Source organism: Aquila chrysaetos, chromosome 5, assembly GCF_900496995.4.
Source record: "Aquila chrysaetos chrysaetos chromosome 5, bAquChr1.4, whole genome shotgun sequence".
NCBI classification, from domain to species: Eukaryota; Metazoa; Chordata; class Aves; order Accipitriformes; family Accipitridae; genus Aquila; species Aquila chrysaetos.
Genome location: NC_044008.1, coordinates 52,091,787 through 52,106,084, shown reverse-complemented (window position 1 = coordinate 52,106,084; position 14,298 = coordinate 52,091,787). Strand labels below are relative to the sequence as shown.

The 14,298-nt window shown below is 37.9% G+C and overlaps 1 protein-coding gene across 1 annotated transcript in view; it reads left to right on the top strand.

Annotated features, from left to right (window-relative positions):
• Window positions 1-12,474, top strand: part of ABHD17C (abhydrolase domain containing 17C, depalmitoylase) — a 30,346-nt gene extending 17,872 nt beyond the window's left edge. The window contains exons 2-3 of the mRNA XM_030014958.2: window positions 6,918-7,097; window positions 10,962-12,474. Coding sequence (XP_029870818.1) covers window positions 6,918-7,097; window positions 10,962-11,181 — 400 coding nt within the window. The 3' untranslated portion in view covers window positions 11,182-12,474. The remainder of the gene's footprint in view (window positions 1-6,917; window positions 7,098-10,961) is intronic.
• Window positions 12,475-14,298: the final 1,824 nt, after the last annotated feature.

Here is a 14,298-nt window from a genome sequence, read left to right as displayed (position 1 = left end):
CATGTGGTGCAAGACAAGCATGTTGAAGTGCTGTCATGGTGTGGCATGAAATCCCCCAACAAAATGGGTGTTGAAGGGGAAGAAGGAACTCACTTGAAATGGTGGAGCTGGGGGGAAAAAAGGATGGGAATGGATTTACTGTTCAAGAGTGCTTGGTTTTGCTCTGAGTGCTGAGCAGATTTACTTTAGTTAGGGAAGGTGTTTCCCACTTCAAAACATGACATCTTCAGGATCCTATGTTCAAGGCAGATGAACACAAGGTAATTTAAGGTTGTATTTGAAAAAGGAGCGATTTTTTAGAGGAACTAGTATTATTTGAATTTTATTAAAAAAAAAAAAAAAAAAGACCCAACCCTCACCCCGAAGCTACTCAGTGTATATTAGCATAATTCAGTTAATTTAAAATGTAATTTTGTTACAGTTTGTACCAGAGAATGCCATGAAATAGCCTTCCTTTACCTACCCTGGTTGGTTGGTCAGGGCAAACTTGCAGTGGCTTCACTGCTCAGCAGTGTGTAGATCACCTGCTTCTGTCATGGTTGCTTGAGCTCACCAGTGATATTTAATATCCCTGTTAGGACTTGGTTGAACTTTGAGCACAGTTCTCAATATTTCATAACAGATCATTGATTATCACAAGACAAAAATCAAGAAGCAGTTGTAGTGATCCATGCTTTGGTATAATTAAGTTACTGCAGCACAAATGATCGTCCTAAGCAGTGCCTAGAAGTTGCTTCCACTTGATCCATTTATTTATATGAAAAGAAGAGCTGGTACATCACTGGATTAGCGCTACAGTCACGTAGTCCAGCAAGCCTGTAGTAGTGTGATATTTGCAAATAATGAACTTCCAAAATAGCCTTTAAGAGGGTGTTTTCAAGAGTCATGGGTTCATTCTGTAACTCCAGTATTAGTTAGCCTATATTGATTAGCACTGGAGTTTCTCTATAGCATAATCAAATGACTACCTGGTGTGGCAGTAAAATAATAGTGATATAAAACTGTGGCAGATTCCTTGGTTAAATTTCTCTGGCAGCCATTGAAAGTATTTTGAGTGTGAACACATTTGTGGAATTACTTGTCTGCTCCTGTGATAGTGTGCTGGGATATATGCCAAAAAAATTTGTCTCTTTTTTTTTTTGTAGCTTCATAAGCCAGAATACTATGCAAACCATTTTTGGCTCTTACTACAATGATAATGTGAAGTCAAAGAGAGTCTGCTGTACCTGAACTTGAATCACATAGTACTTGTAGACTTGGACAGGAAGGAGGTAGAGGAGGAAGAAGACATCGCATAATTTAAAAAATCAGTGTCAGTGTCTATTGTGCTCAGTAAAACAGTTAAGAATTTTAGACCTATGTTTGTGTGAATTCAAGGAAACTGGAATGAGGAACTGGCACAGGGACTCTTACTGTGTGCCAGTGTTTCCTGTGAATCTTGAAATAATTCTGATTTTTCTCGTTTGACAGTTGTTGTTATGGTTAGCACTGAAAATCCTTAATCTAATGCTTTGCTCTCAATTTAGTGTTGGCATTTAGGCTGAAAATCTGCTGTAATTTCTGTGGTATTTTGGCTGACATGCTGGAGTGGTACTTGCTGAAGCACAATGTGAAATTCAGTGTTTTGTTCTGATACTGTAAATTACTTGCAGTAATATTTATTGACTGAACTTATCTTGTTGAGTTTTTTTTAACGTGAAGGTCCTACAACATAAACTCTTGTTCAAGGTATGCGCTCTGCATGTGGGATTTTTACATAATTGAGGATTTTTGTTTTTCCTTTCTACCCTCAAAATTAGATTTTTTTTGATTCATACTGGATTAAATAGCCACTTCTTTCTGAAAATGTAGATGCATATCTTATGGAAGTGTATAATGATGCTATAGAAAAACCTATCTGCATTTCTTAACAAGGAATCTAAATTTCCTGGATTATAAAGTGTAGAGATAATGCATTTTGAAAAGGGAATGAGTAGTATGTTGTGACAAGTGGGTTTGTATAAACAGGAAGAAACAGACTTGAAGAATAGCCTGTGAAGATCTTACTATAACTGAGCACATGTATGTTCTAGTAAAAATACTCGAAGTCACTTATTTCCTCCAAATGTGGCATGATTCATGTCATTCCTGATGTATGCTGTATTTTCCTTGTGTCTTGAAAATGAATTATTTCACTGGTGTTCCCTTGAGAGGGGAGTGCACAGTTTCAAACTCGGTCTCCTTGCAAGAACGCACGAGCTAGTTACCTTGTTTTCCTGGGCTTTTATCTTTCTGTACTGTGTTGTAAGGAAGAACTTGGCCACCAGCAGCTGCCTTAGTTTAGTAGCAGTTAAACAGTAGGTCATGACAGCATTATGAAATGGGGCTTGTGTAGTCAAAATGCTCTGCTTAGATAGTTACTGTGACTGTTTTTGAAAACTAATTTGTTGCTGTTGCTATATCCATGCTGTTCTATATGCTTTCCAGTTTAGGTAAGGGATATTGGGACAGCAAATACCATAAAACTTCAGAACTGAAACTATAAGGTGTGGTTAACTTCACTGATTCAGTAAGCCTGAAAAAAGAACTGGCCTCATTAATGAATATGTATTTACCACCTTTGAGGATTGGCACAGGTGCTGTAACTTTGGCCGTGAACATTGCAGGGCTTTAGCTGTATGACATGTCTGTAGTCCCTGCAGCAGCATTCCACTAGTGCTTTCAACTGAGTAAGGAGAGAGTAAAAATAGCAATGGTAAACTTTCCATCTGTATCACTCAAAGCTGAAGCCCTGGGCAGGGGGGGATCAGTATCTTATTCTCATAATTAAAGATGCTTTATGATAATACATAGTTTGTACATAGTGCTGTTAGCCAGAAAGCATTAAGTACTTTACAAAGGCAATTGATACCATCATCTGTGTTGTATGAGGAAGCTGAGGAGGGATGTGGCCTGAGCCACAACTATACAGCTAAGCAGACTGAACTAGAGGTAATTGTGTCCCATCCTTTGCTGTACTCACTGTCAGCAATATGCCCAATCTTCTCTGTCCCACTGACCTGTTGGTGTGACTGAGGTCTCTTACTACTCTGTGCAGGAGTAAGTAGAAGAGTCTTGGGTCTGGATTCTTGATAGCCAACTTCTGTGCATATAGTTCATGCTAGCATAAGGAGACCAGAATTGCTGGTAAACCTAATTTGTATAAATTGAGGCAATAACACAGGCAAAAATAAAAATACTGTGTTACTATTAACTATGGAGTGTGTTGGTGCCTTAGGTAGGCCTGGCCTGAATTGGGAAGTTGTAGGTGCAGATAGCTCTACTGCTTGTGAAGATAGCTGGGTTTTTTTCTGCACGCATAAGAAATGTAATCCATAATCCACATAATCTGCTCATGGGTTATTGAGAGTAGACTAGGCTGGAGAACTTTGCCACCTGATAAGCGTTTGTGGGTAAGGGGGAGCAGAAATGCTTGCTTCATTTTAAACGGCAGTAGCTTTGCACTTCTCAGTAATTGTCTTCCCTTGGGGAACAAAGCTTGCCTGCCCTTTTTTCCTTTATTTTTTTCCTCTTTGTCAAATCAGTGTTTTACATATGCCCACGGTAACTGTTTTGAATTGCTTCCTACTTTGTTTTTGCTGAAGGCTGGTTTCCACATTGCAATGTTGCCCTGCTTGTTTTGAACATTCTGATGGGCTCCACAGAAGAAGTGCAGGAGCATACCCATAAATTTAACTTGGGTCTCCGGCTCTGTCAAATGGAGCTCTGTTTCCACAGAGACCAAAGCTCGTGTGTTTCAAGGGAGATATTTATAGGAGCTGCTGTTTAGTTGGTGGAAGGACTTTCTTCCTTAATAGGAGAGCAGATTGTAACAGGATTCCTCTTTTCTCAGAATGTCTTTTGCCTTTTTCTGTCACATTCTTTCCTTTTTTTCTATGTCCCTTTCATTGCTTCCTTCTTACCCATGTCTGCTCTTCCTCTCTTCTCTTTCACTTTCTGTATCGCTAGTCCTGTTGCACAAGAATCTAATGCCACAAGGGAGTTTGCAGAGAGTGGGGAAAGGACCCAGCCTTCGCTTAAAGGATACTGTATTTTAAAGATAAAAAAATCCCCAGGTCATTTTGTACCTCAGTTGAACGGTGCTTGCTGAGTCACCAGCTGGGCAGCGAAGTTTGTGAAGAGGCAAAGTATCACAGAGCCAAGCCCTGGCCTTCAGCTCCAAGAACCTTGCACGTGTCAATTATTCATGGACCTTGCTTATGAGTTGTCATATGTCCTTTGGCCTTGCAGTTAATAAATTTTACATGTAGCTGTTTCTGCTGATGTTTGCTGTAAGCTTGATGTCTCGCCTTCTGATTGATGGCCTAGTGGTAAAGGGCTTAAAAAGATAAATCTGTTACAGTAACTCTTCTGTCTTGGAAAGTTGGACTGTCCCTAACCAAAATGGTCCAAGAGATTCCTTTAGTTGTCTGTCAGTAGGAAAACAAAGTAGAAAGGACATTTGACCTAATGACAGGCTACAAGTGCATTAACTCAGCGTCCTAATACTTTAAGGTGGGGGGTTTTTTCCTTCAAAATTGTCATGTTGCCTTTCTGCGGAGTTAAGACACTGAATAGTTGTAGCACTTATTTAGTGATGAAGGGCTACTTTAAATTTAGAGATCTGTGTTTTTTAATGATGCTACAGACTATATCTGACTTTAATTGGCATACTGTGAAATTGAAATTGTTTATTGCCACAGCGACAAGGTGCTACACTTACAATATGAGCTGTTTTCAGAAACAAAATAACATCAAAAGGCCTGAGTCCAAAGCAGATGAATGTTGAAGAAAATTGCCATACTAAGGCAACTGTACGTGTTGAAGGAATTCTCTTGCTACCCTCTGCTATCCTGTTATCCTGTGATTCTCATTAAAACATCTGTTTCCATATTCTGCTTAGACTGTAAACCTCTTAGAAAGGGGACTTTACATTTATCATGATACTGGAGTTCAGGATGGTATTGCAAAGCCTACCAGCATTAGTATCGTTCCATCCCTACTTAAGTGCCACTTAGTGGATCTTTTTTTCTGTCCCATTTCCTTGTATTCCCTGATGTTGGTGCATTTCTGCCTGTTTAATACGACGCAACAGCTGGTAGATCAATAGATTGGATTCATGTGCTGCCCTCAAAGGTATATGCCTCCAGCCCTCCCCACCCAACAGCCAGAATGAAGTCTGTGAGGAAAAGGCTTTGTGCCAAGATCCTGTTAACATGCATACCAAAATCAGCTAGGCTCTATTTACTGTGTACTGGACTATTTCTAACAGTAAGGGGTAAAAAATGCTCCTAGAAGAGCTTCACAACATCTCTTTTAAAAACATCAGGCCATGGCTGTGGTGATAGACCACCAACGTGAGCTGCTGCTTGGTTACCAAGAGGATAAAATTTTACTCCGAGGGGATATTTTTATACAGTTGCTTATTCATATTACAGTAGATGCCAAAAGTGCCCTTATGCTCAGCAGTATAGAAATATTAAGAAAATTCCAGTTTCACAGAGGCTACAATCCAGTCTAGTTCTACTTCATCGTAACACTAGACAATCTCGACAGCCTGTAGTTGGATGATTAGTACTGGATTATTCTTCTATTGTAATTTTAATTCTTGATTATTCTTCCATTGTAATTTTCTCTTTTGCACATACCCAATCATTTAGCTGCCTGAAAGTCAAGTACTATCCAGGCCTGCCATACACCTCTCGCTATTGGCTTGGCAAGAAAGTTGAAACCTTCCAGGTGTACATTGGGTATAGACTAAAGTGTAGGGTTTTATTTTCATTGTCATAGCAGTGACAGCAGGACTGTAGGCAGTGTGGACTGGCAAAAAGACATGTTCTGCACAAATAATTTTCTACTAGAAATGTGTTCTGTTCTGCACTCAATTATGCTTTATACAGCTTGCAATAGGAAGTGGAGTTATACATAGAAATCTTCTGGGTATATATTTTATAATTAACTGAGTAACAGCTTTGATTTGCAGGTTTCCTAACAAGTTGTAGTGACCAAATACTATCATACTCTTCACATCTTCGTAGCCACTGTTGCCTCTTCCTGTGCCCCTTCCAAATTCCTTTTATATTTTGCGTACTTCAAGTAAAAAATGAATTAGTACCATCCTCAACTTCTTTGCGGCTCTGAAACAGTACACAAGCTAGGACAGTTTTGTAGACTGGGTGGGAATATAGGGGAGACATCCAAGTCTCTCTATGAACCCTGAATTTTATGGAATGATATATCTTTGTAGTTACAAAATAAGCTTGACATATTTAAACTGCAAAAGAAAAAAGGAACAATTTACGCTGATCAGAAATTGAAAAAATGAACAGAACTATCCTCTCAAATTCTTATCCTCTGTGGTGTCTCTAGCTACACTAACAAGGCAGTTTGGTCTTTTTGTTCCAGCTGCATGGAAAGAAAGGTGGGCAGAGGAGTAACTATCTTGTTTAATGGTGGAAAGGTTGTTAACCTCCAGATTATCTAATTGAAATTCCTGAGAGTAACTCTGGATAGGGGGGGGAAGTCTAATTTATAATTTGCTGTGCTGTGGAGTGAAAGATAAGAGGTGTTCATGAAGATAGTGAAGATTAATGAACAAACTGACATTCCTTCTTTGAGGATAGCTCTCTTCAGCCTGTGTAATATTTTCATTATTTTGGAAATTTTCAATATTTTCATATATTATTGGACTGTTTTAAAGTTTAGACTTGTAAATTCATGTCTCCTAGGAATAGATTTTAAGGAGCTACAATGGGTAGGAGCAATGCTTTGGTTTTTATCCCCCTCTCCTTTTGTTTGTTTTGTTTTGTTTGGTTTTTGCTTTTGTGATGCAATATGTCTTGATTTTGTTGGTTTGGTGTTTGGTTTTTTTTTTTAAGGGATGTTTCTTTTCTCTACAGGTATGGTGTTAGTCCTGAGAACATTATTCTGTATGGTCAGAGTATTGGTACTGTCCCTACAGTAGACCTGGCATCTCGGTACGAGTGTGCAGCAGTAATCCTTCATTCTCCCTTGATGTCTGGATTACGGGTAGCTTTTCCCGACACTAGGAAAACCTATTGCTTTGATGCTTTTCCAAGGTACGTATAAACACTGCAAAGAAGGTTGTTCTGTACTCAATATGCTCCTTAGGTGTTTAAAAGGGACTAGTTGTGTAACTTGCCAGGGAACTTTATTGCATTGTCACCTGCATTTTAAACTTCAGATACACCTTCCAAATCCAAGCAGAGATGCATCATGTAAGAAAGAAGCTGATGTCAGTCTCAAACTGATGTGAGTCAGCTCAACGAACAAATAAAGTCTTAGTGTTTACAACTAATTTTTCTCCTGGTTTTTGTGTTAAGAGTTGTTAATATCAGAATTTTTATGCTGTCAAGTTTGGAGTAGTAGCTTAACAACTGATTATACACTATTAAGTCCTTCAGGTTAATGACTAACAAATTAGTAATTGTACACTCTTAGCATCTCAGTCAACTTTGATTTAGAAGGTAATGTGATGCCATGAAATGGATGTGCTGTTTTCAAGCTGCTTGTTAAAATATTGCTAGTTTTACTAGATCAGCAGAGAAGGTGGTATAGATTATTGCTGATTTTGAAGGGAGAAAATACGAGAGGGTCAGGCTAGAGCATTAGACTAGTGTGGTTCACTTTTCAGCGTGGTTCTGCATTTCATGTATAATCTCAAGGGAATGCATTTAGCGTTTCTTTGCCTTTGGTCCTTGTAAATAAAAACACTCCTGCATCTTTCCTATGCTGTCCATATAAAATCACTAAAGGTACCGAGACTTGGATTTGTTCCTCCCTGATGAAGATCATGTAAGATCCTAATGTCTGTGACCAAAATAAAGTAAGTTACTGTCCCTCTTTTGGAAGATTTTCAGCTTGCTTTAAGAAGCTCTAGAATATTTTACATACAGAAAGCTATGTACAACTGGTTTCAAGATAAAACAGTTGTCTTTATAACCTAGTGTTTCATTTGAACAGCAATTGCAACAGTCTGAAATTAAAGTATCCAAGTATTTGGGAATAGTAGAGGTCCTTGGAACAGCAGATATTCTGGGAATCTTTTAAAACTTCTTATTTGACCCAGTTTAAATTATCAGAGAATATGAGAGGGGAAGCCAGTCTCTTTGTAGCAGTGTATATAGACCTGGGGTGGGGAAGGTGAGGGGAGGCACAGATAAAAAGCTAAGTAGTCTGTGGAAGGGAGAAGGCAAAGCAGAGACTCACTGAAATCTTGTGCAAAGCTCAGCTTTGCTTCAGAAGGTCATGTTTGCAATAAGTGTAGTAGGGGATATTCATAGCATTTGTTGTGTTTGTTTTATTTTGGTTACAACAGATTAAAATTAGAAGGTGGGGGAGGCCATAGATATAAATCCGTATGCCAAACCAGCTAGAAGTAATAATGACCAAGTAATAGTGGCTCTCACAGTATCTTTGTCCAGTCCCCATGTTTAGAATTCTTCCAAATAGGTTATTAATTAATTAAATTGTTGAAGGTGCAGTCAGAATTTGAAACACTTATACTCCAACTCATTCATCATCCTCAAACCTGAAATCCAATATGCGAGAGGGGAAAAAAACAAAGCCTTAAAAACAGCTCTGATTACAAAAGTAACAGTGATTAGCTGATACCAGCCAAATCAAATAACAGTTTAAAAAAGAAAAAGTGTGAGGGGGGAACAGTGACAACAGATGTACTGTAGCACTTGAGTGTTTCGTTCTTACCCTACTGAGCTGTTCATTGCTGTCAGTCTGACTTCACTTGTACTGTAAGCAGTGAAAATAAACAGCAGTGCACTTTTATGAATGTGTGCAGCTCAACTGTCTGTCTTCACGGTGGGAAACAAAATAGTTCTGTGTGCACCTACAGTGAATTGCTATTATGTGCATTTTATGTTGGGACTCCATGAGAATTTGGTCTCTGTAGATTTTTCTAGCTGCAGAGCAGTATGGCTAAGAATACTAAGTCAGTCTAACGTGCATTTTAAATACTGCCTTATGAGTCGCTGAGTTGGCAACGGGACGCTGTCCAATTTTCTGCAAAATACAAATATTATCTAGCTTAATGGTCTGTGAATATATGTGAAAAAGTAGTTTCATTATCTGAATACTGAAGGGAAAGGGGTTTCCTGGTTTCCTACAATAAATGAGAAATTGGTATCCAGCCACTAAAATGATGTATAAACATCTCTGTAGCTGTATGTAGCTGACATGTCTGTCACATCATGGAGCTTGGGGACAGACCCTTCATGGGCTTAAGACTTCGGTTTATATAGCATGTTGATTATAAAGTATTTACATTTGGCTATGATATTAATTGTGGGATGAAAATTATGGGGGAAAAAAATCTGCATTATTCTGATGTCTCTCATGTTCTTGGGATATTTTTCTGTATTCAGTGTAGTTGCACACAACTCAGGTTCCAGGCAGGAAAAGTGAAATAGGCTGCATTTTAATTTTAAATCACACTTTTCCTCTTTAAATGACATGAAGCCTGTTTTCTTGGAGAAGTATTGAGACAGAGACAGAAATGTGTTTACACTCAGCTGTTTACTGGAATACCAATGACGTTTCTCTAGAATACTAAATGCTGAGATTTATATGCGTGAGCTTTAGTGCTTCAGTTTATATCTTAATTTTTAATTAACTTTATATTTTCATAAAGCTTCTTTAAACCTGTTTTTAAGTCAGTGTATGTTGGCATGTGTATTTTTTAATCATTTTAAGCAGTCTTGATCACTTTAAAATCTCTAGACTTACCAAAATTACATGCTTTCTTGTTCTTCAGGAGCAGGAAAATCCAAACACCTTTTATTAGCATAAAGAAATAGACTTGTCCTTCTGTGAAGTTAAATATTACTGATACCTATTTTTTCCACCCACTTCATTCCATACTCTGCATAATGTCCTGAGCCAGTTCCTCCATTTGTTGATGTAAGTGGAGCCGGTAGGAAGCTGAGAGTTCATTAGCACTTGGTGTCTATGTACTGATTTGGAATTATTGGTAACTACCGTCACGAAATGGCTGTCTGCAAATAAAAGCTGGTGCCTGCATGAGGACAGTCAGAGAAGGCTGCTGTTTACCAGTTTGAAGTTCATGTGATACCAGTATGCTTCATAGTTGGGGTTTTCTGGCCTGAATGCTTAGGTGTGAAGGTGCCTTTTTCACTCTTCCCTTTCTTCTGAACCCGTTTTCCTGTGAGAAGTGGTCACTAGCTATATTGGTCTGCTAAGTGTAGCTGGAACGAAAGGAGAAAAGCTTACTTTAAGGCCACTTTGCAGTCAGTGCTGGTGAAGAAGTTGGTTGCACGAAATAAAATCCTGTGTGAGTTTCTTCTGGTTTGCAGTTAAATATCCTTGTGTAATGCTCTTCTCCCACAGTTTTCTTTTTTGCTGTTTGAACGTAGACAATCAGTACAAAGAACAGATTGTTTTTCTTTAGCTGAATCTGCTTTAATTTGGGGGTTTAAAGACAGGCTCAAACCTTATGAGCTGAGGCTTTTTTTTTTTTGAGTCTTGTGACTGGAATGTAGTTAATTAGTTCCTAATCTGTTAAATTGGAAGGTGGTAATGTGTAATGTGAAGAGTCCACACTGGCAGCATGTCCTGTGGAATCTTTTTTGCCTGTCAGTGGTTTTGAGGATGGATATACTCAATGTTTTGGGGTTTTTGTGCCACACGTTATTTGCGTGCTGCCCATTTGAGCTTCTTGTCGTTAGAACTGGTGGAATGACGGTGATGGCAGTACGGGCTCCTGTTTACATGTGTGTTTTGGGAGTGAGCCTTGTTCCGTATCACTTGGGCACAATTCCAACATTTCGCAGCCATTTAAAAACACGCAGCGGTAACTGGATCATGTGTCGATAGTTAAGCTTGCTTTCTTTAATGGTATGAAAGTTAAAGCCCCAAACTGAGCTATGTTTTTCTTTTCCATCCCCCAGCATTGACAAGATATCTAAAGTAACCTCTCCTGTGTTGGTAATCCACGGTACCGAAGACGAGGTAATCGATTTCTCTCACGGCCTGGCCATGTACGAGCGATGTCCGCGAGCGGTAGAGCCCCTCTGGGTGGAAGGGGCTGGGCATAATGACATAGAGCTTTATGCACAGTACTTAGAGAGACTAAAACAGTTCATATCTCATGAACTTCCCAACTCCTGAAGAAGCCTACCTGATTTTACCTCAGTTACTGTGAACGGAAGAAATTACCTGGTTTTGCACATGCTTTAACTGGATAGCTGTAATAGCTTTATACTATGAAGAAATACCCTGTCTTTAGGGTGTTCTAATCAAACATCTGATGAAATTTGTCTTTTATATCTGGAAATTATTCTACTAATGCACACAAATATGGTCAACTACTGTAAGTCCAACAATTTTTAGCTTCGTTGCCCTGAAGGAAGTGGGAATACTAGCTGCTTATGGGGACACTTTTTACCTAGTGCTGTATTAATTGAAGATCAGTTTTCTCTGTCTCACTTCAGATCATTTATAATTCTGTCCTACAAAGACTTTCTTTTCCAGTGTTCTCAGTGTGGAGAGAACACGACTGTTATGAGCTACAGCTTGTTCTGAACAATCAGTCATGGGTTCAATCTAAGGGAGTACTTTCTCTGTAAAGTTTCTAGCTGTGGTATTGTAACCGGAAAGTTATTGTGATGAAGTTCCCCCTCCTCCCTTCTAGTGTTCTTTTGTTAACTTACTGATCTTCCTGAGTAAATTATTTAAATATACACTTTTTCCTGAAAATAAGCAAACTACTATATGGGGCTAAACTCTGTAACAACCTCTCCATTACCTGTATAAACATAACTGGAATATTCTTAAAGGAACTAGGGACAAAATTGCTTTTGTTTTAAAAATAAATGTGTAAATTTACTACTAGAAAACTCATTTTAATATTCAGATGGTCTGAATAATAGCCATAACAGACATTTCCTCCTGTAAAGCATTCCTGTAGACTTTTTAAAAGTACTGTACATATATGAATTTACATTGTGCATAGATTCTTAATTGGTAGTTTTAATTTAAGTCTAGTTACAATAAACTGCAAAATTCTGGTTTGTATATGATTGAATACATTTTGTTAAAATATGTTTTTATCCCTATATTATTTTGCTATTAAAGTTTTATAAAGTTTCCAGGACAAAAAAAATTTACACATTTATGTTTTGATGAATTTATGTAACTAAATTTTCATTGAGCTGATCTTTTTAGTTTAGAAGTAATTTGATTCTTTGACACTGGAATCGCACAGATTATGCATCAGAAATGCAAGACACTTAAAAATTGTTACAATACTAGCATAGGTCTAATTTTTCCAAATTTAAAGGCCTTAAATGTACTGTAAGCCTCAGATTGTTGTATAAATTGATCGCGATTGATTGCAGTTTGTGTCCTGTTGCTAGAATGCAACACAGTGATTGTAATGGAATAAAGGATGCATGGATTAGAGCTTGCTGAATTTTTTAATCTTACTTGGAGCATAACTTTCATACACAAGGAAAGTGTAAAGTACAGATTACTTGATAGAGTAACTTGAATTTCATTATTTAATTCCTTCCTTTCAAGGAAAACTCTTCTAAACTACAAAGCCACATTTCCATGAAGCTTGGTATGTAAATCAAATGTAAAAGAGATTACTTTCAAATGGTGTTCAGTGTCAGCTGGTTTTAAGTAATGAAAAATCATGATTCATTGCCTAGAAGAAATGTTTGAACGTAGTTGTCATGAGTCCTTATAACAGGCCTGCAGTTAATCTTCAGCACAGTAAGTGTGTCTATTGTCTTTGATTATTGACTTGCCCCTATTACTGTAAAAGGAGAAAAACTGGTATTTTCACTTACTGTGGGGGGAAGTGAGGACACCCGTCCTGCTCCACGTCATCTGGATCCTTAGAACCTGGATCTGTGCATCTGTGTTGTTCAGTGGCGAGTTTTAAATGTCCCAAGCAGCAGGGCCCCCAGCTGCTCTCTTGGTGACTATTCCAGCCAAAATTGGCAGGTTTTGCCTAATCATCACCTCAAGCTTGCTACTTCCTTCCTGTACTTTAAATAAATGTTCAGATACATGTCTCTTTTTTTTATTTTGCACCTTCATAAATCCGCAGTGGATTTTCTTCCATTTCTACATGTGTTCTTCCTGAGACTGTAGCCCCATGGAAATAAGGCTGATGCCTATGGTATAGGTATTAAAGATAATGTTTGAAAGTGTAAGCCTGTCCATGTAGTGACTTGGGGAATTTTTACTTAATTAGGCAATGTTTTTTGATACCCACATTGAATTTTGTGTTGCTCTGAAAGCTTCAGCCTACAGTGTTTCTTTTCCTTATGACCCCTTGTAGCTACCTTTTACTTCAACAAACTGGTACTTCTAACCTTTTCCCTATGAATTGTTGGTTGTTTTCTTTTTTTTTTTTTAATTACTACTTTTCTAACTCCTGCAGTCATTTTGTGACTTGTCTTTGGATTTGCTTTGCTTTTGTCAGTATTCCTATGTTAATGAGAACCCCAAATCTGAATTCAACTTTGTCATGTATGTCCCATGGTCTTTGCACATGCAGCCTGAGTTCACAGTGTTCTGGCTGAACATGAATTTCCACTTGTACTATCTTTTATTTGTCCAAATTCCTGCCTAACTAATTCTCAGAGGTGCCTCGCTTTTCTTCTGGCTTCTGTGTTGTCTGTTTTGCTTTGTGAAGTTCATCTACATTTAGCTAAATGTTTTGCTGTTAATTAAAATGTTAATGACCTATCAGTGATCCACTGGTGTGGATCTTCTTCCCTCTCTTTTAATTCAATAATTTGTTTACCTGTTTTGTCCCTTAAATATTTTTTTCCTTGTAACCCTATTCCCATCCAATAGTTCTTACATTAATTCTTAAATGAATTTTTTATAATTTTCTGACATATCCTTTACACAAAATAAATAGTAGTAGTGGGCTGCTTAATATTGTAAATTTGTATCAAAGCATTACCATTTCAGGCATTTCAAAACACTACTGCTGGTCAACATTAGAATTACTAGTTGAAAAAACCTGGGGCCAACTCATGAAACTACTTAGAAGACAAGGGATTTCAGGTCCCTGTTTCTTTAAAGAAAAAACAGAATTTTTAAATGATGGGAAAGGAGATGATGTGAGGTTATGAAAGAGAAACTTTGGGCTTAAAAAATAGTCTGTTCCAGCAAACTGCTAACATTCTGTCATTTAAATGTGTAATATGGGCCTTTACAAGAACTTGCTATGCATATTTTAGAGCTACCAAGGTGTCCCTGTAA